We start from the raw sequence: 25674 nt of genomic DNA, 5'->3' as shown, positions 1-25674 counted from the left end.
CTAATTGCTGAACCGATGAGAAAAAGCATGAAATAACTAGAAAAAACAGTGCCACTAGTTGATCATGAATGAATCGAACTTTTTTCTGCCGAACATGTAACTTCACTTGCTCTACCTTTATTTCCGTCGATTATGCAATTCGTGGTTTTCTCCCACTCTTGATCCACCCCCCCTTTCCCTTTCCCTTTCCCTTTCCCTGCTTGCTGCCCTATATCATTCTGCATTAAAGGGAACAGTGTCATTTTTTTTTTGGGGGTGCAATAAACATTAATTCGTAGGTTCTATGCACAAAAAAGTAATTCACTTTGAAAAGTGAAAAACACAAACCAGCTTCCTTATTCCTGGCTAAGTCAATACCTCATTGACAACCATCTCCTCTCCAACTTTAGAAGACCGTGAATATATAAGGTACTCATAACGTTGCCTCAGAAACCTAAACAAGGTGAAAATACTGAGTCACAGAATTATTCAATGAAAAGGAAAGAAATAATAATAACCATGGATGAAATCTTCATGTTTCACACCTAACTTCATGCACAAGTGTTTCTATTTTTCGTCTGGCCGATCGAATTTTCCTTTTCTTTCTGACATTCTCCTGCAACAAAATAATCATTTCTCTCTTATTCATAATGTTAAGAGCCTTTGGGCTCTTAAGAGCGATCATAATTTCTCTTCCTTATCCGCTATCAAGCAGATAATTAAGGTACATCAGACCAAACATTTCATCAACTTTCAAATTATTAATATTACAACTGCATTATAAATTGTGTGCGTGTGCGGTTTGAGAGAGGGAGAGAGAGAGAGAGAGCTCCAACCTTTTGCAGGTCCAAATAATCTTGTAATAAACTGTTGAATTTTGGATCTCTACGAGAAGCATTGGATTGATGGAAATTAAAGACCAAACCCCTTTTCATCTTATCCGTCAGCTTGAAATTTTGAAGGGAATGGAGGCCGAGGTAGAACCCCAACGTTTCTCTTCCATGTCTTTACGACCCGGGTTCCTGGAGGCAAAACCTTTTGCTGGAAAAAAGAAAGGAGAGAAAGCAAGAAGCAGAAAAAGGGTGAGAGAGAACAGAGGGATATCAAGAGAAGGGGGCATTTAGGTTTTTGTTCATGGTAGAGTAGGATTATAGCATTAATCATCAGGAACTGGGAGGGAGGAAATGGAAGAGAAAGAGAAGTTATCATGGTGGAGAAAGAAAGAAGCAAAGAATGGGGGATGATCACGATAACAGATAAATGGCTCCAGATTGCACTTTTGTAACCATGTTGCTGTGACTGGGAACACTGCTATTGGGGCCCCGGCAAATTACTAAAACACCCTTCCAAAAATCTTAAAATGCGTCACACATCATTTCATGCACAGGAATTCTAAAATAAGAGCTTGCTTTAATTTGACTAATATATAATGAATTAGTTTAGGAAATTAAATGTAATTCTTTTTTCTATTGCATCCATTTCGTTTCATTTTGAAATTACTATATGGGCAGATCTCTGTTAACTTCTAAAGCAAAAAAATGTAAATACAAAAAAGTACTAATGACAAGTTAATTGCATGGACCTGTTATTTTTCATACTAAAATGTATCATTCGCATATCAAAAGATTGTATGATAATAAAATTCCTCTCTTCTGACGACATGATAACTTCTGTTAATTGCATTTTTATGGCAAGCAATAACTAAAATGTCAGGCAGGGAGTTTATAGGGTTCGTTGAGTTCAAAATTATAAGCGATTAGATTGCTAGAAACTTAGATATGTTTACGATATCCAAAGATCATCCAAATCGTTTACTCGAACATAATTATTGGACTATAACTACGACCCCACGACTTAAAATCTTATCGAAATTTACGGATCTTGCAATGCGCGATCTGAAACTGAGGAATTTTTTTGGGTTGGGGTGGGGTGTGTGCTAAAATTACAATTATAAATTATAAATTATACAAATACTGATGAGAAGAGTTACAAGCAAAACAGGACGCGCAGTTCAGAAGTGAAAATACTAGACAAAAGATAATGGAACACAATACAACATTGGATATTTTATACGGAGAATTGTTGCATTAGTGTATTATTTCTAACCAGTGGTCAGTGGCACACCCTATACAATCCACATCTGAAAAAACACAACCTGCTCACTCACTCTGGCTCCTCTCCCCTGTATTGGCTTCAGCTTCAGCAGATGGCTCTTCTGCTTCCGCTGCTTTGAACTGGCTGGGTTTCTTGAACTGAACCAATATCATTGTCATATTATCACATCCCTCGCCGCCCACAGTTGACGGAGCCAAACACCGATCAAGTACTCTTTCACACACCGCGGAAAGTTTACTTTCCTGCACTCGTGATCAATTACTCTTTTATTAATATTATATATATCTTTATAATAGTCATCATCAGTAATTGTCAGTTACTATACTCATTAAATAATCATTTTATCAGGAAACAAGTTCAAGCTCACCGAACGCAGTTGTTCATGCACAAAATCCACCAACTGCTGGCTTGACATGCAATCCCTGAACACAATCAACATAAAGAAAAGCACAACATCACTCACTGCTCATTAGGTATGCAACTTACCGAGCGTTTAACATGAGAACCCAATTGCAGTACATTTTATTGATTTCAATCACCATTTTTTCCCTCTAAATGTCTGACAAAATCAGCATTAAAACTGGAATACAAAAAGATAAGGCGCGTACCATATGCCATCACATGCTAGCACTATAAACTCGTCATCTTCGCAAAGCTCAACCTGTAACATGTTGATAACGAAAAATTGTGGGAGTCAGAAAATACGAATATTTAAAGGAAAAATACTTGAAACAAGTTGCAAGCCAATTAAGTTAGTTGAACTGAAAAAACACTTAACAGTGTTTATATCAGGATTGGCAGTCACAATTTGTTTTTCAGCAGGCAGAAATTTATTCTGTTTAAATTCCATGTCACCTGCAACAAAACAGAAATTAAAAACATTTAGCCATTCTTAAACCAAAAAGAATACACGGAGAGAGAGGAAGAAGAAGGAGAAGGAAATTTAAAGGGAATTTGCGTCCAGAGCAAACAAGGGAAGGTCATGTGCGTGAAATTGCAAATGAACTTGAGATCTTCGCTTATTCTACAAAGTTACCTTCCATTTATGGTTCTGTTATTTATCATGACTACTAGTTTCTTTAACCAGCCAAAATAAAAATCGAGGACACCCACACTACTCTGTCCTGCTAAAGGTTAATGCACCTAGAAGGTTGGGGTGGGATTTGGAATTAAATTAAATATCACAAGGTTTACCTATAGCTCTTGCAAGATTTAAACTGCCATTAACTCGTCCAGCATGAATAAAACCACCAGCTTTTAAAATTCTTTCCTTCTCAGCCTCAAGGTCAGGTTTGTGATCTCTAGACAAGTTGTATGCCTGTAAAAAAAACCAGAGTCATAATAATCAATAACCATAACTATCCGCAACAAATCTTCAGTCGCAAACATTCATTATAGAACCTACACGAGAAGATTTATAAAGCTTATTGTAAATATTCAAAAAGTCGTCTCATTAGCTTTAACCAGTATACAGATTTATGTACCTAAAGAATATAATAATAAACACGCAAGCAGTTAACACAATAAAAAAGTTCAAGAATTTCTGTTCCATAAATTACCTGACCATTTCTAGATATCACACAACGAGAATCACCAGCATTCGCAACAATTAATTGATTGTCTCTAATAACTGCAACACATGCTGTGCTCCCCGAAGTTGGTCCAGCAAAATCAGAATGTGGGCCCTAAATACACCAATCAAGTTGTAATTATTGAATGGCCACAAAAGGAAATAAATTAAAATAAAACACAGAGAAGAAATCTTAATGAAACAGAGAACCAGAAGATCAGCACATCCAAAGAAACATGTATCTTATAATGGAAAGATAAACATATCTTCGCTCAAAGACATGTTTCAGGCACCATAATACGAAGCATAAGCAATGATAGCTGCGATGTTAAGAACAAAGTTTATGGTAAACCTCCTAAACTGTTACACCTACCTCCTCAAAAGCCCAATCGTCAACATGATCATTATTATCACTGTTTCTTGGAGACCAAATCAACCCTTCTATCATCCCAGTAAATCTGTTCATCTTATCCCCCAAGACCGCTAATTCCCTCCAACCCCTTTGGCCACGCATCATCTCATCCATTCTGCATAAAAATAAAATGGCCAGTTCAAAACTTTCTATCCTTCCACGGGAACGAGTGTAGGAAGATAGTGAAGTGTACACGAGGAAAGAGCAAACACTTCTCTCTGTCTCTTCCTTTTCCAAGGGGGGAGAGAGGAGGTAATGTCATACTTCATTTTCTCAGCTTCATATAAGTTTTATGAAAATGAGATGTAGCACTGAAACATACGCTATACCATCAGCATCAACTGGAAAGATGGTTAACCATCAAGAAAAGCTAGATACTTGATTATCATAATCTTCCAATAACTAAAATTTGTGGAATGTTTCTATAGGACTAAACAATGAGGACAATGTCGAGTATAGGATTTACATGTTCAAAAAAATATTTAACTATAGGACTTACGTGTTGAAAAAATATTTGGTATTCAGCATTGATTTTAGACCTAACTGACTAAACAGGAGGAGCTCCCCTTTTTTTGATACAAAGAGGAGCTCCCCTCTTTCACTAACCTGAAAAAGGCTTTCTGAAGGGAGGTTCCTATATCTCCAGCTTGATATGATTCGCTTGTGAGCACCTGCTGGTGAAGATACTTAGCACAAAACTTTGCAACCACCTTCCCTGAAAAGTGCAAGGGTAAAGTTAGCAACCTTGACAGAACACACTGCTGATAACACGCAACCTGTAATTCCTCTTCAGTACCAGCCCCTCACTCCTACTTTCTTCTCTTCCTTACAAGAGGTGACCAGAATCATACTCATGCATTTTACTGTACTTACACCTTCTACATTTGGCTATATGGCTGAGAAATCAACACAAATGTGAATAACATGCTTATTGCAAGAAAATCTCTCATATATTCACAGATTAGAAAAGCCTCTTATTGCAAGATCTCTCATATATTCAGAGATTAGAAAAGCCTCTCTTCTTTTTAGTTTTCTTGCACTGACAACTTCTCTCTCACTTTACTTTTTATAGATAACATAATCCGATTCTCATTTTGCTAATTAAAAGATAAACATGAAAAAAAAAAAGTTATCAAGCTCAATGCAACATATGAACCCATCATCTTTAGAGTTGAGATAAAGACTTCCATCAACCCAAGTAGCCAAACATTTTTAAATCTTACCTCCATGTCCATCATAAACACCAAAAAACGAAGTGGAGGCATCCAGATCAAGACATGCAGCATGCTACGTAAAGAGAAAAGAATTCTAAAATCAATAACATATAAATATTAATAGTATATCCAAAATCAATGCAAGTCAAACCAGTTCATTGAGTTGGGATGTAAATTCTAAAATGAAGACAATCGATTAATTCACATTATCTATAAAATGCCAATTCAATTAACTAGTAATCTCATCGGCCCTTTATGGCATGGAAAAAGGATGAAAATATAATTATCATCTAGTTCCTCCAATAACACCAAAATTGCAAGGAACCTTTGGGACTTTCAATTTTCCTACAGATTTTGAATAAAGTTTTATATGTTTATACCATAAATACAGAGTGTACAACACTAAAAGAGCTATTTAAAATGCTCATTGTGAACTGCTGATGCGGAAGATTCAAATAAATAAAAGCAAAACTGTTCTACGCAAGTCAGAACTTTTGTTGATATATTCCCAACACTCCATCATACTCCAAAGAAATGGCAGAAGAGCCTATTTATTTCATATTAGAAATGAGAACATATGATGAAGACAAAAAGGTATCGCGACCAGACAAAGGAATGTAATAAAATTAAGTCAAGGTGTGAAGATCAGAATCTCTGCTAGCTGATAGAATGTGGCATACTTATCTTTATCAAATTATGTCACGCATATTCATTTCACAGGATTTAAGATCAATGTGCAAAAAAGTATTTCATACATAGAACTAGAATATATTACAATAAATACTCACAGCATCTTCCATTGTTGCACGCCACCCTTGCATGGACGATAAACCATATCTAAGATGGTCATTCTCACCATCTTCGGAAAACTTCTCAGTTTTAGGAGTGCTGAGGTAAACACCCATTCTTCTCTAAACTCAAACAGAGAGGCGCTACTTTACTATCTTTGGGGCAACTGAAGTAAAACACAGACGAAAACAAGTTACAGACGAGAAAAATCCGAAATTCATTTGAAGCTGTGCCCTGTAATTTCAAATGTTGCAGATATATATAATTGTTTGTCAGATCTCTATGAGCGAATAATTTATTTTTTTTTAAAGCAACAAAGGTTTGAAAAGTTCCTTATTTCTCAGTTCACATTATATAGTTCTCTTCCAAGAAAGAAGTCAAGAACAACAGTAAACAACGGAGATAAATCCAGCGACATTGTGTGTGGATATGCCGATAGAGAGAATATCCCAATAAAATAGACTTAAAAGTAAATGTAGCAGACATTATGGAGAATTTTATGATTCTGCGAGACAATCACAGTTAAGGAGAGACAAATTGATCACGAAATGATTTTAAAGTTGGGAACTAGGGAGAAGGCTCAAGCCAATAAAATTGTAGGATATTTTCTCTCACTGACACAGTTTAATAAAATGATATTGACCATGGAATGATCTTACACTGTGCCACGTAATGAAGGGGAAGTCATTAACCGTGTTGGAAGATAAACAACAGAATAAAAATAAAAGGAATTAGGATTGTTGGGTGAAAAAAATTTGAGATAAGCAATAAATGAAAGTGAAAAAAAAAAAGACATAAGAAATTAGATATTGATGGCAGACTGCTACTTTGTTGTATTGTTGGTAAAGATAGGGAGGTGCACATTGGAGGGAACAAAAGGTTCGGCAAGAAGCCCAGGTTAGGCACGCACGTCATGAAGCAGAATAGTCGTTATAAAAAAAGGAATAATGGGAGCTGATCAAACCATGAGTTTCCATTAATTTAACGAGTACTCGCGTTAGAGAGATAACAGAAGGTATTGTTTTGAAAGACACTATACACAAACTTGGAAGATGACCATAATGTCCAGATGCTTTGAGGTAGGGAGCTTAAACTCACGAAGGAGTCACTGCAGACCACACCAGAATGGGCAGAATTAACCAACCAATATATATACATATATCAAACAAAGTACATCGGTTAAAAATTGATGTATCGTCTGCAAATGCATTCCGAAAGAATTCATAAGTTTTAAGAATTTCGAATTGCAATTATAAGTTTGCTAGAATATAGCAAAAATTAATATGGAAGTTACTCTGATAGCTGATGAGAAATATGCGGGAACAGAAGAAATTCAAGAGCGGTAGAATAAAGGAAGACCCAGATGATTAAAGAGGCAGAAAATAAATTAGAAAAAGGATAAAAAGAAATTATAATTCACAACTAGAATCCATAATCTGAGCATACTCACTTGGCCAGCAAAGGCCCCGTGCAGACTCAGAGATCAGAGCTAAAATGAAAGCAAAGGCAAGTAAGGGAGAGTGACTTGAAGGTAACTCAGCGATTCAGGCACGAGAATTTTACAGTCTGCTGGGAGGATGGGAAAGGATGAGAAAGCTTAAAGGGGCGAAAGAAGCGAGGAAAGCGACGGCCTCGAGCAGAAGGAAGGAGGAGTACAGCGGCGACTGACGAGAAAAAGAGAAGATATTTCATAAGACAATCTTTTAATCAACGCCTCTGAGCGACTCACCACGGGGCTATGACAAGTTGACAACATTTCGTTCCATGATTGCCTGTCTCAGTTTCCTTGAAAAGAAGAAAAATTAAAAAAAAAAAAAAAAAAGGCCCTTCACTGTCTTGATTTCCCGGTTTTTTTAATTATTTTATTTAAAGCATCTCGCATCCTTGAGTTGAGGAGCGTTCGATTTCAGAACCCCAAAAAAAAAAACTGTATAGAAAGAAAAGGACTTCGTTATCCATCCGATCGAAGCATTCGCTCACTCTCAAAGTCAAGACGCTCGGCCTAATTTTTAATATCCACGGTAAGGCGGCCCTGAGCGCGTAAGCATTATCCACATCGAAACGGTTTTTTTTTTTATTATTCTTAATAAAACAAAATAAATTTTTAGATATTAGCCAGGAAAAAAATTATGCTCTCGAATGAAAATACACAACCACTTTTAAAATGATGATATTAAGGATATAATAAATTTTTTGTTTTCCTGGGGAGAAAATAGTACTACTTGTTTGGAACGAGATAACCAGACGCCTATAAACTATTGCTGGAATACGCACAGCAGCTCTCACGGTGGCATAATTAATTTGGTATTATACGTAAAGGGCAAAAAACTTAGGAAACTTGAAATTACTCGTCAAATCATACAGCCAAATCTTTTGGACGCAAGGCTCCTTCAACAGCTGAGAAACAGGAGAAGATGCCAAGTGCTGTCAGGAATATTAGTTTGCGCTAGAGTTTGCGGGGCTTACTAACAAAATGAGCCTGAATCTTGTGGAACAAAGCATGGTGTGGAAAAGCGGAAGCTTTTCGGCTTTGTAAATCTCGAGCCACTCCAATTGAGAAGGGGCAAGATCTGCGTCGTAATTGCAACCCATATCTTCCTAAAGCAATGAGAAGATTCACGCAATCACGTTTCCTTGTACGAAATCTGAGAATAGTGATGCAGAGAATGAAATCTTAGAATAATATTAAGGGGGTGTTTGGCAAAACCAAAACCACGGTTTCAGAATCAATTTTCCGCAAAACGAGGTAACCTCCTCCACATATTTACTTCGTAATTCGTAAAAGCACTTCTGAAATCATGGTTTGACTTCTATCCAAACACCCCCTAAATTAAGGAAGCGGATCAGAGATCTTGATTCAAATCCGGGAGCTCACATGCCCAGGAAGCTTGTTGGCTGCTAAACCACATTCACATGTCTCCCAACAAAGGAATGCTTCCACGTTCAAGAGCCAGTACCACACGTAATGTCACAAGGCCTATAATTTCCTCTTACTCACAGATTCAGGGATGATTCTAGTTCTGCTGCAATCATCTTCCTTTCCATTCTCAATAACGCGTGCGGATTCTGTCGTTCAGGGATCACCTCTTCTTCTAAATATAGAATCTCTCATTCTTAATTGAGATTCGCTGCTTTGATCTAGCATTTTTTAGCCGCTTTCAAATCTCTCTACATGACGCGTATCTCTGCGCGTGTCCGTGTGTATCCATCCACACACATGGATATATTGTCAGTCCAACGAAGTAACACCGCAAGCCCATTTTAGGGCCCAGAAAGCAGAGTGCTGTTTGGGCTTTGTATGGAAGCCTGAAGCCCATAGCCTAAAGACTAAACTCATCAATTATGTCCGCCCATGTATCGTTTTTCATTCATAATTACTGATGAAGTATTAGCTTTCTTTCTAAACCTTCATGTGGAACCAGATATGAATCCCTGTGTGAGTCCTTTTTTTTTTTGGGGAGCCAACGTGTCAGGTTTCTATATTAATGCGCCAACTTAATTTTTTTACCTTTCTTTGAAAAAAGGGTTGAGAATCTTAACTCAGGTAACGCCTCCTCCAAATGCGTCCGGTGATTTGATGCAGATTAACAGTCTTGGCCCAGCCCTAGAAGACTTTGGATGTTTCTGTTCTCGGCCGAAGAAGACACTGGATTAGATTTCAGTTTATTTTATTTTTTATATTTATTTATTTATTTTAAAATTACTCTTCTAATAATAATAGTTATAACCAATTAACAGATATTTTAAAAATAATAATGTATATTTATTATAAATAATTAATTTAACTTATTTTTTTAATTTATGTTACCTCAGGTCTTACTTTTATTTTGGTTCTAAATATAAACCTTCAATATATTTTGTTTCCAATATTTATACATTTTTTTTCAAGATAGTCATTCTAACAATAATAATTCTAATCAATACATTTGATTAGCAAGTATATTTTAAAAAAAACAATACTTATTTATTGTAAATAACTAATTTAATTTTTTTTTTCAATCTTCTCAAATTAATCAACTAGCTCTTATAATGAGTATCTATACATTTTGTGGATTAGAAACAAAAATGGATCCAGAACCTACGTGGCTGCGTGTAAGCGCCATTTTCATAAGCACCGAGAGGGCCTTAAATAAAGTCTCCACGTTCCTTCCCTCAATTTCACTGCGAGGGGCATCGGATTCGGACTCGTAAGGCTTAGCAATTCAAGCAGTTATTCGGCTTCCATGGCTTTCGCGGCAGCCTCCAGCTTCACTACCCCTCTTCACAATTTCTGTCAAGCTAAAGTGATCCCAAATTCTTCATCTTCATGGCCATGTATGGCCTTCGTTCCGTCCATTAAAACCTCATTTGGTTCCGCCAAGTCGATCTTCTTTCAACATGGGTTTGCCCAAATTTCATCCGATTTTCCTGTGTTCACTGCTAAGTCTCGATCTTCTGGTGTTTATGCCAGAGCAGCCACGGAGAAAAGCATTCATGATTTTACTGTCCAGGTATCGGCCGGATTTTCTTTTCTATTATCCTCTTAATTTGACCGTGGAAATTTCTCCAACAGTACATGTTCTCTCGTCGTCCTTAGTTTATGATTCCATTTTTCTCCATCTTGGTTAGTCTCGCGTTTCTGTTTCCCCGCTTTTTTAAACGTGATGACCTTGGAATTTCAATTTAGCGTTAGCTGTTATATATATGATATATGGCTTGATGGAATCGATATTTGATTTTTCCAGAACTGTAATTTCGAGCACGGATAGTGCGCTCATGATTATTATACGGTGCAGGATATTGATGGGAAGGATGTTTCTCTTAGCAAGTTCAAGGGCAAGGTTCTTTTGATTGTCAACGTTGCTTCAAAATGGTACTGAATCCACGATGAGGCTATATACCTACTAGAATTTGTATTATAGCCAAACTTGCCCTCTTTTAGTCTTCCTTCCTAGTCTCTCTTTGTTCAGTTTAGTGCAAAAATCGAATCAGCTTCAGGGGCATGTGGAATTATGCAGTTATGCCGAAGTTTCTGTAAGTTTTAACTTGAATAAATTTTCTTTGAATGACAGTGGTTTAACATCGTCAAACTACTCGGAACTTTCACACATATACGAAAAATACAAACCTCAAGGTATGCTGTGGCACGGATGACTTTAGAAGAGTTGTTGGTAAATTTTTTGTAGAAGTTTTAAATATCTCCTGTTGTTGGTTTCCGGCCCCCCTTTTTCGTATTTTCAGATGTAGATGCCAAGTACAATTACGTTTGTTATGAGGAACTTACCTCCCCTGCATGTTTTACTGTTCAATTTTTGCAAGACTCCATATTGTTGATAAAATCACTAGGAAAAACATTCATTTTAGGTCTTTCTTCGCAGGATATAATATATTTATATGGCAAGCTATTGGTTATTTGTGGCTTTTACTGTATATTCTCGTTGCCTTTTGTGATGCTTTATTCAAATTCTTGGTGAATAGATTAAGTGACTTAAGTCCATTCGAGTGAATCATCCAAGTTTATAGTTGCTCTCTGGAGTATGACACTAAGACTTTTAGCCAAGGATGTGATTTGCTTCATTATCCTTACGATTCTTAGTGCGCTGTGCGATTTGTTTCCACTTTCCAGGGTTTGAGATCTTGGCTTTCCCCTGCAATCAATTTGGTGGGCAAGAACCTGGATCAAATCCTGAAATTAAAAATTTTGCTTGCACTCGGTTCAAAGCAGAATTTCCAATCTTTGATAAGGTTTAGTCTATATGATTTTTCTTTCTATTAGTAACTGTAGCTCAGTTAATATTAGTAAAAAATGTCAAAGTTCTGTATCAGGTTGATGTGAATGGACCAAACACAGCTCCAGTTTACCAGTTCCTGAAATCCAATGCTGGAGGCTTTCTGGGTGATCTCGTGAAGTGGAATTTTGAGAAGTTCTTGGTTGATAAAAATGGTAAAGTTATTAACAGATACCCACCAACAACCTCACCGTTTCAAATTGAGGTATGTTAGCCTTCCTGCTTGGTTCCCTCGCAGTTTGGTTGTATCCCTGAATGATGGAATATTCTTGATAGAGAAAACTTTGAGAGCATATATGGGTAGTTCTAGAATTGCTTGCCATCCATGACTATATATCAAAGCCAAGGATCGTGATCATTGGAAGAAAGCTGAAATGAAAATGTTTCGTAATTTGTTATCAAATGCTGATGTCCCCCAATCATCACAGACCATAGTCTGTGATTTATGCTTACTATGGTATTTCCTATTTGCAGAAGGATGTCCAGAGATTACTTGCAGCGTGAGGTTGAGAGTTGGAAATTGTAGCAGTAATAGGAAACAGAATCCCGGTCATGCCTTGAGGAGGAAGGAGCCTGTAATAATTTGTGACAGATTGTCTATAATTATCTTACCTGTTTTTAATAATAAGAGTATTGACTTTTATTTTTATTTTGTTTTCCCAATAGTGAGAGTATCAGTTTTGGGAGGGCAAGTCATATACCATTATAGGCTATGAAAATGTATTGAATATGACTCGTGAATTTTATAATTTATTGTAAATTTTATATTTGACATTTTGTGTGTGATATAAAAATTCTAATAAATTGTGTAATTAACAAACAGTAATGAGTCATTTCTCCAAGTGTAACGCATTTGCTGTTTGCTGGGCTCAGCCAACTGGTCCGTACTCCATCCCAATCCAATAGCCGAGTTAACTAAAGGGAGACAATTGTGCCAAAACCCAGAGACTAAAGGGAGACAAAAAGGGCAAAAAGATTTATTTATTGAGTTGGTTGGTGCCAGACTGGTTTCATTTTCTTTTAATTGAATCAAAGTAATTTTCCCACCCTTTTTATATAAAAATTAATGGCTAATCTAAAGAAGAGACCGGGTTGTTGAGAGACGGAGAGGAAAATAAAATGTTAGGGAAAACTTTGATGGATATGTAAATTAAATTAACAGACCATGGTGCCGGTCATCACCTGTGCTCGGAGAAAAAAAATCCGAAACAATATTAATTATTATTATTTTGATCATACTCTCATTCCTATTAACTTTAATTATTTTATTATAAATCAATATGGGTTTAATAAATGATTTCATTATTAAATATTTTGATTTTTGACCAAACGAATGGAAAATGTGAAATTAACACGTCGAACGTGACTAGTGGGTTGACATGCTTATCCCACTGGGGGCAAAATAATGGACCTTCATTGTGCAAGGACGAGTAACAAATGAAATATGAACTCGTGTGTTTTTCCAAAAAAAAAAAAGGAAAAAGAAATATGAACTCGCATACCTAACAAAGAGAATGAGATACAGCACTTGCAAGAGACAACAATCCAGCACCGATATAAATCGATCATCACGTGGAAAACAAATACAGCGATGACCGAGAGATAAAATCTGGCTAGGGTCAACGATAAATTACTACTCCTCTGGTCCTAATTATAAGACCCAATTTGACTTTTTATTTGGTCCTAATTATAAGACCCAATCCATTTTCTCTCTTATATTTATGCATTTTTTTCCAAGATAATCCTTTTAATAATGATAGTTTTAGCCAATATACTTAATTAGCAAGGATATTTTAGGAATAACAACACTTATTTATTATAAATAACCAACTTAACTTACTTCCTTAATCTCCTCAAATAAGTCAATTGGGTCTTATAATTAGGACCGGAGGAGTACCTCACATGTTTAATATAAAAATTAATTGATTAGTTTAAATAGATTAAAAAAATTAATTAAATTAATTATCTGTAATAAATAGGTGTTGTCTTTTTTAAAATATACTTACTAATTCAGTGTATTGGTTAGAATTACTATTATTGCAAGAACTATCTTAAAAAATAAATAAATATAAAAAACAAAGATAAATTAAAATATTATATTTAAAATGAAAATAAAAATCAAACAATTTCTTATATCAAGAAGTAGATATAGTATCAACCACTTTTTAGGTGTTAAAAAAAGGTACTTGTTTAAGAGAAAATAAAGCCTTAATGAAAAAATGTTTTTGTATTTTCTTTTCCCCTTTTTCATTACACGAGTATAAGTAAGAATTTGAAAAGTGTTTTATACAAGAATCATCCTTTTTTTTTTTTAATGAAAATGGATATATCAATAACTTGTAATGAGGCAACATCAGAGTGACATCAAAGAATCTTAGTCAAGAAAAGGGAAGAACCAGAAACAAATATTTAAAACAAGATGATATTAAAAAAAGTTAGCTCAATCTTCATCAACCTCCATCCCTAGTCGAAGTTCAAAGGGTCAAAATATATGATCATCCATATTTGTCTGATAATTTTTGCGCTAGCTTGATTATTTTATTTAATTGTATTGAAAAACATAATAAATTTGATTACTGTCGAATTAACACCCTCTGCATTTGAAACACATCAGCGAGGGAATTGATTAATGTCGCAGTCAGTCCCAGACTTCCAGGGAAGTGCCGAAGACTGGGGGGTTTTTTCTTTTCGTTTTTTTTGGGTTCAATAAGATCAAAAGTCTGGCCACAAAACCACCTCACCGATATCTGTCAGTCAGAGTCAAGAATTAAGCAATATGCAATTTCACTCACAGATTGTCTGCCATTTGCGTTCCCACTGAACCCAGATCCAACCTCCATGCCCTCTGAATCCACACCAATATTCCCTCTCACTATTCCCTCAGTTGCCCGTAACCCATTTCACCATGTCACCTCCAGATGATCGAAACGAAGATTCTGATCCCTTGAAAAGTCCTGCAAGTCCAGCCCCAAGAACTACCGGCCTTGTTTCCTTCGTCCTCGAACCCTTTCAATGGCTGACAATGCTATCTTCTCAGCTGAACCCCACCTTCATCGCCGGTGTATTCCTCGTCTACGGTCTGGGTCAGGGCTTTTCCGGATCTTTCTTCAAGGTGGTCTCCGACTATTATTGGAAGGACGTACAGAAGGTCCAGCCCTCCGTAGTTCAGCTTTATGCCGGTCTCTACTTCATTCCCTGGGTCATGAAACCGGTTTGGGGTATCTTCACCGATACGTTCCCGGTTCGAGGGTACCGGCGCCGGCCCTACTTCGTGCTTGCCGGAGTTCTCGGCGTCGTCTCGGGATTGACGATAGCTGTGCAGGCGAATTTGCCTGTTGTGGTGGCTTTGCTTTGTTTGATTGGCGTGTCGGCGTCTATGGCCATTGCCGATGTCACCATTGACGCCTGTATTGCGAGGAATAGCATCGAGGTTAGGTCACTGGCCCCTGATTTGCAGAGTCTTTGCGGATTTTGCTCTTCTACTGGAGCTCTGATTGGGTTTTCCAGTAGTGGCTTTTTCGTTCATCATCTTGGTCCGCAGGTCAGCGCTCATTTTCCTTATTGCTTATCCATGCTGTTCTTTTTTTTTTTAAAAGAATCATAAACGTATATTCGAGGTAAAAAGATTATAATACGAAGTCACTGTTTAAAGCCCAAGGAGAAACTGTTCTTGTAATTGCCGCGCGCTATATTTACTATTTCTACTGTTTTGCATAATACACTAATATACTAATGTATTTGCCAGATTACTGCTAAAAACGGCACTTATTTTCGTATCTATATCATGATAATTTTCGCATTATTGCCTCCTGTAATCTTCGCTATATATTTTATTTTGCTTGACTTCAGGTTTTTCGCAGGGTTCACTGGGTCTGTTGGCAATGCCACCGGCTTTGCTTGTTGTGCTGGGTTTTGTGATCTATGAACATAAATTAAGCGGCTCCCATCATGGAAAGAAGCAGGTTAGCTACTTTCTACTATAGACTCATCGTTGGCAATCTGATTCTACCTAAAAGTTAGCGATAAATTCTTTCATTCAGAAAAGGCATGTTGTTGCTTGACATGAAAGTATCGATTTGATGAGCCATGAAGCAAGGGATATGATATTTTGTAGATTTTTCTTTGGTCTGAGTACAACATAAGCATCTCCACGTTATAAAGAGAGAGCAAAGAAGATAACTAAAACCAAGACATCTTCCCTCTGCATGTTTCCAACATCTAGCGTTAATAATTATAATGGCATTAATGCCACTTTCTCTGATCTTAAATGTAAGACTAGAGGTTTTTGCTTTGGTTCTATCATTTCCCTCCCCCCCCCCAAACTCTCTTTGTTAATTGTATATACTACTTCCTGTCCTTAATATTAGATTTTGTTTGACTTTTATTTTAGTCCTAAATTTAAGATCTCACTCCATTTTATTTCTCATATTTATCTATTTTTTCCCATGGTAATTCTTATAATAATGATAGTTCTAACTGATAAATTTGATGAGCAAGGATATTTTAAGAAAGACAATACTTATTTATTACAAATCACTAACTTAAGTACTTTCCTTGATCTATTTAAATTAGTCAACTAGCTTTTATATTAAGGAGCAGAAGTAGTATATCAAAAGGGTTTTTCACCAGTAGTATCCATTACAAATTGATTAAAATAAGTACTTCAGAAAAGTTAGCTCATTTTTATAAACAACTAAACTGATTTTTTAATCTTTGCAAATTAGAGTATTAAGTATTATCCTTTTAGCAGGTGATGGAGAACGTTAGTACGACCATTAGGAGCATGTGCCAGACAATAATGTATCCTCAAGTGTGGAAACCTTCTCTGTACATGTTCCTGTCTTTGGCTTTGAGCATAAGCACTCACGAAGGCCATTTCTATTGGTACACAGATCCAAAAGCTGGCCCTGCATTCTCTCAGGTCTTTCTTCTATATTCTATATTCTGCCATTGCTGACCGACGAGAACCATATTTCTTACACAACACTCAACTATTTCTTACTATTAATGCAGGAGTTCGTTGGCATGATCTATGCCATTGGTGCAGTAGGTTCGATAATAGGTGTTCTGATCTACCACAAGACTTTGAAAGACTTGCCATTTAGAACCTTATTACTCTATGCACAGCTCCTATATGCCATATCTGGTATGCTGGATCTCTTGTTCGTCCTACGTTGGAATTTGAACCTGGGAATCCCTGATTACTTCTTCGTTGTCATAGAAGAAACTGCGACTCGAATCTCAAGCAAAATCAGATGGATGCCCATGATTGTATTGAGCACCCAGTTATGCCCTTTAGGCATTGAGGGCACTTTCTTTGCTCTGTTAATGTGCATTGATAGTATTGGCATGCTCTTGTCAAGAACTATAGGAGGTGTGGTTCTTCATCTCTTCCACGTCACTAGGTCTGACTTCACTAACCTCTGGTTAGCTGTTTTTCTTAGGAATATTCTGAGATTTGCCACTCTTTCTTTGATCTTCCTTGTCCCTAAGGCTGATCATCCTGAGGGCTTGCTTCCTTCTGAGGTTTTGGGAAAGAGAATGAGCGAGGATGTTGAAGAGAGCTTGCAACTTGTCCCGACCAGAATCAATGAGAAAGCTGTCCTTTAGGCTATGTTTGGGATGGTATTTTGCCATGCCAAGAGCTGACTTTTTCAATCCAAAAAAGCTGATCAATGTTAAACATGCGGCAGTTTTACGGCCTATGTGTAGAATAATACGTTAATAGAGGTCGGTTCTTCCTAATACGAGTCAATGAAGCACGACTCTGCTTGTACAGCCTAATATATATATTTTTTTAATTGAAAAACTGGATACAACTAGACAAACAAGCCTAATGTTCTAATTCCTGACCAATCCGGTGATTTCTCGATAATTTTTTTTCACTAAATTAGTTTATAAATGATATTTTATAATTAGGACCAAAGTAATAACTATGTAATAGTAATTTAACCAAAAGTTGGTGGGAGCGTGATATGAAAAACCAATAGAAGCACAATGCAATATTTTTTGAGTTAAGAATAACTTTTATATTATCCTAATTATAAGAGCTAGTTGATTAATTTGAGAAGATTAAAGAAAGAAATTAAATTAGTTGTTTGAAATAAATACGTGTTTTTTTCCTTAAAATATTTTTACTAATCAAGTGTATTAACTAGAACTATAATTGTTAGAAAGACTACTTTAAGAAAAAATATATAAATATGAAAGACAAAGTGGAAGAGGGTCTTATATGTAATGTAAAACCAAAATAAAAGTCAAATAAGATCTTATATTAAAGACCGGAGGTAGTATTAATTAAAATTAAATTCATCAAAGCAATGGCCCTTTTTTCTGTTACTGTCATTAAATCGCATCTTCCGTCTTATTTGCTCTGCTACCTCTCACTATCGAATTTTCCGTTATATTTTTATTTTTAACGTATTCGTCTAAATATTTGTACTTTTTTTTTTGGGGGGTAATATTATTTGTACATTTTGTTCATTAACTATAATTTTAAAGACGTATTCCACGGAATTTGGCATCCGGCCAAGAAAAAGGACGAAAAAAATTCCGCGCAATTGGGCGCCCCGGCCATTAAAAAATTCTTTTAAATCCTAACTGTAAATTTTCCACTCAAGCAGTCAAAATTCAACGACAGCCAGTCATCTGTAATTACGTAGTGTACATGAACTAACCTTGACCACAAGACTTTTTCTAAATTCAATTGCAAGCCTGAAGAAATATGGCTTGATGTGAAAAACTTACGTCGATAATCAGTATTATCAATATAAATATATATAATCTATAACAAGTCATACTATTTATAAATATCACAACCTAATTATCAAACTTTTTATACGAAGTCGATGTCCAATTAGATATATAATAAACCATTTTTTTGGAGAACAAAAGTGCTCACTACTCCAAACTTTTTAAGTCAGATGATACTGTTTTACAATTAAAAGTTACAACTAAAAATTCTAGCCACATCATCGAGTTTCTGTCCAGTTGAACATACAAATTATGCTTCACAAACGATCATGTGGTAATCTCTGGCTTCTTTCTTGAGAATTTGTCTGAAAGGTTAGCCAGAACAAATCCTGCAAAAACCTGCTTTCCATGGACATTAGTGGAAAGTCAACAAGTAAATATATAGATTATGTTAAAAGTAAAAATACAGAAATTTGCACTATTTATAAGTCATAAATTAAACTTGTCATAAATGCAAGAGATGAGTTCCGAAGAGAAGGGTGGAGCCGTGGAGCGATACCTGAAAGCATCCGAGGATGTAGACTGCAGAGTATTGGCGGCCATGTATTGCCATGTCAGCTATCATTGCTAGAGGAATTGTCAATGACATGCCCAGAGTAGCAACCAGAGGAGTCGTCCAAACTATTGAAAGCGCCCTGTCACATTGTTCATTTTAAGGATCATGTTTATCAGTCACTGATATTAAACTTCAAATCCCGACAAATCAAGGTTATTAATAATAGAGAGGGCTCAACACACCAAAAATAATCTGAAATTATGTTGGACAAAAACCCATTTGCAATCACAATCTCCTCGGTAGGCCAACAACTGGGAAGTTCAAATGGAGGCTCAATACCCACAGCACTTAGTGGCCATGCTGCATCAACGAGCTCAAATCAGCAGAGTTCCACAAAGAAAGGAGGCTGAAATTTGAATCCTCGCTTATAACAGGAGAGGGCAACCACAGAACACTTTCCAATCAATAAATAGTAGAGGGTAATGTGCTTACCTAGCCACCAAAAGCCAAGGAGACAGTAGAGACCAATGTAGCCAAAAAGCTTTTGCATGTCAAGCTTTTCTCCTTCTGCTCCAGCAGATTTCTTGAGAAGCACTGCAGTTAGATGACTCTTTGATTAATTATACAATATGCAGAGTCACAATTCAATCTGACTATAGAACGGACAGCAAGTTTGATAGTCACACCTGTGAATAAGCCATAAAATATTGCGGAGAGTAGACCGAAAGTGTCCCCAGCGATAGAGTGATTTCTAGCCCTTACCAACAAGAACAATTCCCAGTTTCAGAATTTGAAAGAATAATTACAACAGAAAATGAACATGGTGGGCCAACTCTAATATTGACAAGTCAGATAAAACATCATAGGAGAAGTCCAGGAACATCAAACTTACTCCTTGTCATCTGCTGCCCACGTTTTTCCCATTGTTGTCATGGCAACACCTGACATGCTGATCAGCACAGCGATCACCTTAGTGATGTTTACTGAGTCCTGACCAAGAATAACTCCAAAGAAAAGGGTAAAAAGACCTGATGTGGAGCTCAGAACCGTTGTACTCGCAACACTGGTATTTGCAAGTGCCAGGTTTGACATATACTGCAAGTCCAATCATTTGCAGCAAACATAGATGAGATCAGATAGGGAAAATGTTCTTGAGAGATTAGGTTGTAATTCTAACAGGCATGTCTCAGTTTACCCCTATTGTTTAGTTGTTCATAACAGTTAACTGTCTAAGTTTTTCAAGAAACAACGCGTTCAATGTTTTGTCTTTGGCAACATTAATACGATTCTGTTTCTACCTGTAGCCACCTTGCATATTGAGTCTCCAGAAACAATTTGGAAGGTAATAGAGAGCCAAATCTTTAAATTAAATAGGATATTCACAGCAATGTTGTTACCTCTGATGCAAACCATATTGGACAGAGGTATAAGCCACACCTGGCAATTTCCCAGGAAGAATATTCACAATTTTCTGGGAGCAAGTGGGGTTCCTCTTTCTTGACAAAAGGCTTTCCCTCTTCTCTTTCACTTATTTCCTTGTCAACAAGTAAACAGTTCTTTAGATATGTGTCTGCCGCTTGGTGAGTCTCTTCAATTCCAAGAGTGGCACTAAATCCAGAGGAAGAGGTGACTGAAGAGTAATTCTTGTGAAGGTTTCTATATAACATTTTCAATAATTTGCAGATCTTCTGTCTGAGGACTGAAATAGGTAAATGAATCGCCATCAAAGATATCCAAACGTAACACAGTGCAAATGGCTGTTTATACTCTGTAAAAATCCTCTGCAGGAACAGAGCACATCTTCAGTATAACCAATCTTAGCATATATAATAGAAATTTCCAGATGTTAATTATTGAGAAGTAAGAACAAATTACAAAGAAAACAATTAGAAACACATGTCTGAAAAGGGCACCGCACAGGACCGAACTGCCTGCCCATATTATATTTTCTTAACTGACACATTTTCAGTTTCACCACAACTAATTTGTAAAGTTCTGATCTCGTACTCACACAAAGTAACATATTAAAAAGAAGTTAAACGGATCCAGAGAGCACATGAAAAGTGTCATTTAAGTCAAATAAAGTAAGAACAGGGAGAAAACGGAAAAACCAAAAATAAAAAACACCCAAACCTGAGTTATCTCTGCAGAAGCAACCCATATCAACACAAATGCTCCAATCAGCCCTAACCCAGCCAAGTACCTCAAACCCATCAGATTTGTATATTCTCTTGTGCTGTGAAGTGGATAAGCAGAGATGAGCTCTGTTATTGCTATAAAATTAGCATGATCGGAGCTATAAACTAAATGTGAGGGATACTGGGAATTTGAGTTGAGCAGAGGTTGTGTTGTCTGTTTGCATGAAAGGGGCAAGAGTCTATCAGCGCAAGAGGTGACGTTTGTTGTCACTCTTGTAGTTGTCTGGGGCGTTATCGTCATTCAAAGCGGAGACCGGTGACACCTGCCTAACTAATTAAATATAAACTAATGTGGCAGCCATAAATCCTTTGACTCGTGGATTCCAAGGATCTCGCCACGCTTATGTTATGATGTATTTGGATGAAAACGAAATCATAGTTTTAAAAATAATTTTACAGTATACAAAATAAATATATAAAAGAGTTTATTTCAATTTAAAAAAAATACTTTCTAAAAGTATTTTTATAGTTTTCTAAATACCCACTTAATGTATCACCTAAGAAACACAAATGAAATTATCAGGTTGCACAAAATGCATTGAAGATGTGCTACGTAGCACTCTATACATACTGAAACCTGCTCGTTCCCAAAGTCCTGCTGACACTCTTCAACTTCGGTGTTCCTACTTAATGATATTAATTAATTAATTAATATTCATAAAATACTGGGAATTATTCTGCCTCGTGCTCACTGGAGCCCTCAGTTGTAGTATTAAAGTTGAGACCAACTTCCGTTAGAAAAATAAAAACCCTGGAAAGGAAAGGGGCAAACCAGAGGAAACATGGGTTTATTATTTTTAGCGGGGCAAAATCTGACAGTTTTTCTTTGTGAATATTAAGATTTAAAAAGAAAGTTTTTTTCCCCCCCTGTTGGGCGGATCCAACCCTAGATATTTCTTATTTCCGACACCCCGCGTTTTGCTGTCGAGGAAAACACGTGCATTTGAGCTTGTCCCAAAGTATGACTCACGGATATCGCGAACAGTGGTTATATGACCAAGAAGAGTAAGTGGAAACGCAGGAAAAAACCAATGCCATTGCATTATTTTCAGACGGTCTCGCCATCTAAATAATGAAATGGAAATGGAAATCGCTGAAGATCCTACTGAATCCACCAAAATTGCCTGACTGGAATAACTATTATTCTTTGGCCCCCAAAAAAAAAAAGATTAACTACTATTCCTAGTGGGCCCGTTTGAACCTTATCAGTTGCCGTTGGGCTGGTTATTTAGTGCGCAGTTAGGCTTATTATGCCTCACCTTTGGTTTACTCTGCCTTTCTCCGCGTCGCTGGAGGTGTTTCGCTGCTGCCAAAAATATCTTCTAGAGGTACTTTGTCTTTTTTTTAAATCAAGATAAACTCATCCAAGTATTTGTTTTGTCTGCTGTAAAATTACTTTTAAAATATGATTTTCATCCAAACACCTGCTTCTTGTGTCTGTGCTGAGCTCCTTATGTATTTGCTCAGTGATTTAACGCAGCGTGCTGTTAACCCTAGGACGCGGATGAGACGATGGCCGCATATTTTGCCTTTATTTCCTTGGGCTTATGTAAACCCGGATCAATAACATTAACGGCGGTGATTTCTCTGGAATTTTTCATCCTTGTGCAATTTTTACTTCTGGCAGGGAACTTCTTTGTCTAACAAGCTCATGAATGTCGCGAACAATCTCGAATACAACATCTGGTCTTGTCTAGCCTCGCTCGCCGGCTTTTAGAACAAATCAATCTGCAACCATTCTTGCTATCTCATTTCAACATCCGTCTTCAACTAGCTTCCTTTGTAAGAGAAACTCCAGTAACTTCAGCATTTATTGTTCTTGTATGAAGAGATATAGAGCTCTCGGAAAATATTTACAAGTGACTGCAGTGTGGAATTCTAAAGCTGCAATGCATGCACTTGGGTCCAACTGATGTCACAACGTCACCGGATGGTTTCACAATTTGTTCACCTCATTTCTCTATGTTGCCCTCTGGGTAACTGAAATATAATATTTCGTTGACTTGATCGTTATGTGCTATTTTAAAGCAAATGCTAATTTTCAACTTGATAGCCACAGTAAATTTGGCTCGAGTTCGTCTTCCAAAACTGCAAATGCAACCCTAAGGAATGATCTGGCGATATGAACAGATTTTTTATTTTTAAGTGAACAGAGACTCTATTGAGATTGAATAATGAGAAATGAGAGGTTTACGTACAATCTGCTGCTTGAAAAAAAGAGAGAGAGAGAAGCATCTAAATGATGCAGAACAAACTAACAGAGAAGCATCTAAATGATGCAGAACAAACTAACGGTGGCATCTATAATCTTTGCTAGAGCAGCTCAATTGCTTTCAACAATAGCTGAGAAGAGCAGTTTGTTCACGTCTCCAGAGTCCGAATCATGGGTTTCGTCCCCTGCAACAACACGCAATCATGGTAATTAATCATGGGGAAAAAATCCACTTCAACCCAATATCCCCCTCTTTTTCCCTTCATCCCACACAGCAGACCTCAATCCCAACGTCCTTCCCATCCAAAGCCCCCAGGAACTTCAGACACAAGCCCCCCCCCTTCCATACATTAGCTTCGAGAGGAATACAAATAAATGAAGCACGAAGGTTAAAAACAAGATAAAGGATAAATAAGTCGAAAACTATGGTCATAAATAACATCCTCACTTTCCGAGATATGAAATCTATGCAAAACAGAATTCCTGACATCTGTATATTTGTCTTGCATAAAACTGTCATTTAATTTGAACCCTTATTCAGGAAACAAGCGCTTCCAACACACATAGATAAACAATCATTATTTGAATGAGGAAAATTTTTTACCTGTTCTTGATCTTACTTGTGCTGTCCATTCTTCAATAATCTACATGGTCAGTAAAAATTATGGCATAAGTTAGTCATCATGATTCCCCCCCCCCCCCCAAAAAAAAAAGTAGTTATGTAGGCTGAGCAGAAGGAAATCAACCAAAGGAATCTTTGCTTTGATGAATGCTAAGCAAAGGCCGTATATTTTAATTTTGGTTGCTTGCTGGCAAATGGTGCAAAAACTTTAAACACCATTTGGAAAATAGGCAACCCTTGAAGATGGCAAGAGATACGTGTATAAATTATCGTCTCATTCACGCTCCACTTCAATACACCCATAATGGAAGATCATATATTACACTTCTATTCTCCTATGCAGAAACCTCAGTACAAATATTTGAAAGACTGCTCAACAAAGCCATTCATGAGCTATGATGTTCTCGCTTTACACGATGTGAAATTTTCCCTCCTTTGCAACAAAACCACGCACAAATATTTGAGAAACTCCCCAGTATACAGTTCACTCAGGTGAATGTCTTTCTAGCACCTCTTGCCTTAAGCATTTTACAGGCCTAACGGCGCGAGTGTCCTTCACCTTTGACTACATTACTGGGAACTGGGAAGCATAGTGGACCTTGGAATAATAATTGAATGAAAGAACATATCCAACTGTAGAAATTGAATAATTTCATTATCCGATGGCAATCTTGATTTTTTGAGCAACTCACCAACAATCATATATGCATGGAAAATACAAACAGCTATTTTTATTCAAAATAGTAAGGAGCTACCCTTCTTTCATTTTATTTTTAAAACAGCGAATTACCTGCTTGAAGTTAGTGAATGCAGAATCATCTTCGCCAGTGAGAGAAGTACCCATGGATGCTTGCATGCGCTGCACCAAATCTCTGTTCTCAACCAGAGTTCTCTGAGCCTTATCAATCAGGTCCTGCATAATTAAGAAGCAGCAACAACTTCAAAATACGATGAAGGAATCATAATGCATACAACGATTTTGGTCTGCTAAGGAAATGGCGAAACAAACTGGTAAGCTTATCCAACACGCTGCTGAAATTCCTTTTCTTCCGCGCACATTTTAAAAAAGCATAAATTATATACCTGTTTAGCTGCCAATAGCTCGTGGCACTGCTCTTTCAAGGTTGATATATCTTCTTGCATCTTTTTTATCCTAGAAACCAGCTTCATAGGGTTTGCCTGCCAACACATCACCCGATAACTTGGGAAGTGAATCCAAATCGATTACGCCACAAAAACCACTACAATGGCTTGAGATGCTCAATATTTAAGGAATTCCGATAAATTAAAGAGACAAATATTAAGGTAAAACTAAAATCCGGGAAAAGATTGAAGAATGAGTTTACTTACGTTGTCGGGGTAAATTTGTTGAAACTCCTTCTCAAGCCTGAGATGAACTAAAGCAAGATCATGATTCGCTTTTGTGAATAAGCTGAGAAGTCCGTCGGTTGCTTGATGGCGGTGCTGATAATCATACCCCATTTTTCTTTCTCTTTTCCTTTCCGTCCACGGACTTTCAAATTTCAATACCCCCAGAGTCCCAGAC

At 36.8% G+C, this 25674-nt stretch overlaps 6 protein-coding genes across 12 annotated transcripts; 2 read left to right on the top strand and 4 right to left on the bottom strand.

The window, feature by feature from the left end:
• Positions 1-18: 18 nt before the first annotated feature.
• On the bottom strand, positions 19-1055 carry LOC114748461 (uncharacterized). Its single transcript, XM_028936869.1, has 4 exons — positions 816-1055; positions 525-595; positions 358-433; positions 19-218 (listed from the first exon to the last, which is right to left on the bottom strand). The coding sequence occupies exons 1-4, from the start codon at positions 912-914 to the stop codon at positions 63-65; spliced, it is 402 nt and encodes a 133-aa protein (XP_028792702.1). The 5' UTR covers positions 915-1055; the 3' UTR covers positions 19-62.
• Positions 783-25674, bottom strand: LOC114748452 (uncharacterized). 2 transcript variants are annotated; one of them, XR_003740472.1, is made up of 6 exons: positions 25479-25673; positions 25212-25307; positions 24919-25041; positions 24111-24150; positions 23554-23691; positions 783-808 (listed from the first exon to the last, which is right to left on the bottom strand). XR_003740472.1 is itself a non-coding variant. In XM_028936852.1 (5 exons), the coding sequence occupies exons 1-5, from the start codon at positions 25608-25610 to the stop codon at positions 23618-23620; spliced, it is 465 nt and encodes a 154-aa protein (XP_028792685.1). In that variant the 5' UTR covers positions 25611-25674; the 3' UTR covers positions 23594-23617. The 2 variants fall into 2 exon arrangements, 1 of the variants encoding a protein (XP_028792685.1); XM_028936852.1 differs by lacking the exon at positions 783-808 and having other exon boundaries at positions 23594-23691; positions 25479-25674.
• On the bottom strand, positions 1922-8750 carry LOC114748409 (probable protein phosphatase 2C 60). 4 transcript variants are annotated; one of them, XM_028936802.1, is made up of 11 exons: positions 8546-8750; positions 6079-6245; positions 5300-5363; positions 4683-4791; positions 4038-4191; positions 3654-3779; positions 3289-3412; positions 2873-2949; positions 2703-2755; positions 2462-2516; positions 1922-2336 (listed from the first exon to the last, which is right to left on the bottom strand). In XM_028936802.1, the coding sequence occupies exons 2-11, from the start codon at positions 6193-6195 to the stop codon at positions 2139-2141; spliced, it is 1077 nt and encodes a 358-aa protein (XP_028792635.1). In that variant the 5' UTR covers positions 6196-6245; positions 8546-8750; the 3' UTR covers positions 1922-2138. The 4 variants fall into 4 exon arrangements, with proteins under 4 accessions (XP_028792635.1, XP_028792652.1, XP_028792627.1 ...); XM_028936819.1 differs by lacking the exon at positions 8546-8750 and adding an exon at positions 8428-8505; XM_028936794.1 differs by lacking the exon at positions 8546-8750 and adding an exon at positions 7530-7609.
• On the top strand, positions 10231-12625 carry LOC114748442 (probable phospholipid hydroperoxide glutathione peroxidase). The gene is made up of 6 exons (XM_028936841.1): positions 10231-10569; positions 10855-10931; positions 11131-11192; positions 11685-11803; positions 11885-12052; positions 12322-12625. The coding sequence occupies exons 1-6, from the start codon at positions 10303-10305 to the stop codon at positions 12349-12351; spliced, it is 723 nt and encodes a 240-aa protein (XP_028792674.1). The 5' UTR covers positions 10231-10302; the 3' UTR covers positions 12352-12625.
• Positions 14590-17645, top strand: LOC114748379 (probable folate-biopterin transporter 6). 2 transcript variants are annotated; one of them, XM_028936768.1, is made up of 4 exons: positions 14590-15388; positions 15708-15809; positions 16598-16768; positions 16861-17645. In XM_028936768.1, the coding sequence occupies exons 1-4, from the start codon at positions 14753-14755 to the stop codon at positions 17455-17457; spliced, it is 1506 nt and encodes a 501-aa protein (XP_028792601.1). In that variant the 5' UTR covers positions 14590-14752; the 3' UTR covers positions 17458-17645. The 2 variants fall into 2 exon arrangements, with proteins under 2 accessions (XP_028792601.1, XP_028792592.1); XM_028936759.1 differs by having other exon boundaries at positions 16595-16768.
• Positions 18723-21461, bottom strand: LOC114748395 (thiamine-repressible mitochondrial transport protein THI74). 2 transcript variants are annotated; one of them, XM_028936778.1, is made up of 8 exons: positions 21230-21461; positions 20494-20877; positions 19989-20191; positions 19783-19853; positions 19589-19690; positions 19339-19456; positions 19100-19235; positions 18723-18939 (listed from the first exon to the last, which is right to left on the bottom strand). In XM_028936778.1, the coding sequence occupies exons 1-8, from the start codon at positions 21308-21310 to the stop codon at positions 18868-18870; spliced, it is 1167 nt and encodes a 388-aa protein (XP_028792611.1). In that variant the 5' UTR covers positions 21311-21461; the 3' UTR covers positions 18723-18867. The 2 variants fall into 2 exon arrangements, with proteins under 2 accessions (XP_028792611.1, XP_028792618.1); XM_028936785.1 differs by lacking the exon at positions 21230-21461 and adding an exon at positions 20972-21122.

Source organism: Neltuma alba, unplaced genomic scaffold, assembly GCF_004799145.2.
Source record: "Neltuma alba isolate B1F8T4 unplaced genomic scaffold, ASM479914v2 tig00000918_pilon, whole genome shotgun sequence".
Classification (NCBI taxonomy): Eukaryota; Viridiplantae; Streptophyta; class Magnoliopsida; order Fabales; family Fabaceae; genus Neltuma; species Neltuma alba.
The sequence above is the reverse complement of the archived record's forward strand: the minus strand, read 5'-3'. Positions and strand labels throughout refer to the sequence as shown.

Excerpts from the sequence above, each read along its gene's own strand:
- LOC114748461 (XM_028936869.1), bottom strand. The coding sequence starts at position 914 with ATGAAAAGGGGTTTGGTCTTTAATTTCCATCAATCCAATGCTTCTCGT. Across the intron at positions 596-815 it reads ATTATTTGGACCTGCAAAAG|GAGAATGTCAGAAAGAAAAG; the intron begins GTTGGAGCTCTC and ends ATTTTGTTGCAG. Across the intron at positions 219-357 it reads AGGAGATGGTTGTCAATGAG|AATGATATAGGGCAGCAAGC; the intron begins GTATTGACTTAG and ends CCTTTAATGCAG.
- LOC114748409 (XM_028936802.1), bottom strand. The coding sequence starts at position 6,195 with ATGGGTGTTTACCTCAGCACTCCTAAAACTGAGAAGTTTTCCGAAGAT. Across the intron at positions 4,792-5,299 it reads TGTTTATGATGGACATGGAG|GGAAGGTGGTTGCAAAGTTT; the intron begins GTAAGATTTAAA and ends TGCACTTTTCAG. Across the intron at positions 3,413-3,653 it reads TGATATCTAGAAATGGTCAG|GCATACAACTTGTCTAGAGA; the intron begins GTAATTTATGGA and ends TTTTTTTTACAG.
- LOC114748442 (XM_028936841.1), top strand. The coding sequence starts at position 10,303 with ATGGCTTTCGCGGCAGCCTCCAGCTTCACTACCCCTCTTCACAATTTC. Across the intron at positions 10,932-11,130 it reads GTCAACGTTGCTTCAAAATG|TGGTTTAACATCGTCAAACT; the intron begins GTACTGAATCCA and ends TTTGAATGACAG. Across the intron at positions 12,053-12,321 it reads CCTCACCGTTTCAAATTGAG|AAGGATGTCCAGAGATTACT; the intron begins GTATGTTAGCCT and ends TCCTATTTGCAG.
- LOC114748379 (XM_028936759.1), top strand. The coding sequence starts at position 14,753 with ATGTCACCTCCAGATGATCGAAACGAAGATTCTGATCCCTTGAAAAGT. Across the intron at positions 15,389-15,707 it reads TTCATCATCTTGGTCCGCAG|GGTTCACTGGGTCTGTTGGC; the intron begins GTCAGCGCTCAT and ends GGTTTTTCGCAG. Across the intron at positions 16,769-16,860 it reads CTGGCCCTGCATTCTCTCAG|GAGTTCGTTGGCATGATCTA; the intron begins GTCTTTCTTCTA and ends CTATTAATGCAG.
- LOC114748395 (XM_028936778.1), bottom strand. The coding sequence starts at position 21,310 with ATGGGTTTGAGGTACTTGGCTGGGTTAGGGCTGATTGGAGCATTTGTG. Across the intron at positions 20,878-21,229 it reads CTTCTGCAGAGATAACTCAG|AGGATTTTTACAGAGTATAA; the intron begins GTTTGGGTGTTT and ends CTGTTCCTGCAG. Across the intron at positions 19,236-19,338 it reads ATAATTTCAGATTATTTTTG|GGCGCTTTCAATAGTTTGGA; the intron begins GTGTGTTGAGCC and ends ACAATGTGACAG.
- LOC114748452 (XM_028936852.1), bottom strand. The coding sequence starts at position 25,610 with ATGGGGTATGATTATCAGCACCGCCATCAAGCAACCGACGGACTTCTC. Across the intron at positions 25,308-25,478 it reads AACAAATTTACCCCGACAAC|GCAAACCCTATGAAGCTGGT; the intron begins GTAAGTAAACTC and ends ATGTGTTGGCAG. Across the intron at positions 23,692-24,110 it reads ACAAGTAAGATCAAGAACAG|GGGACGAAACCCATGATTCG; the intron begins GTAAAAAATTTT and ends GTGTTGTTGCAG.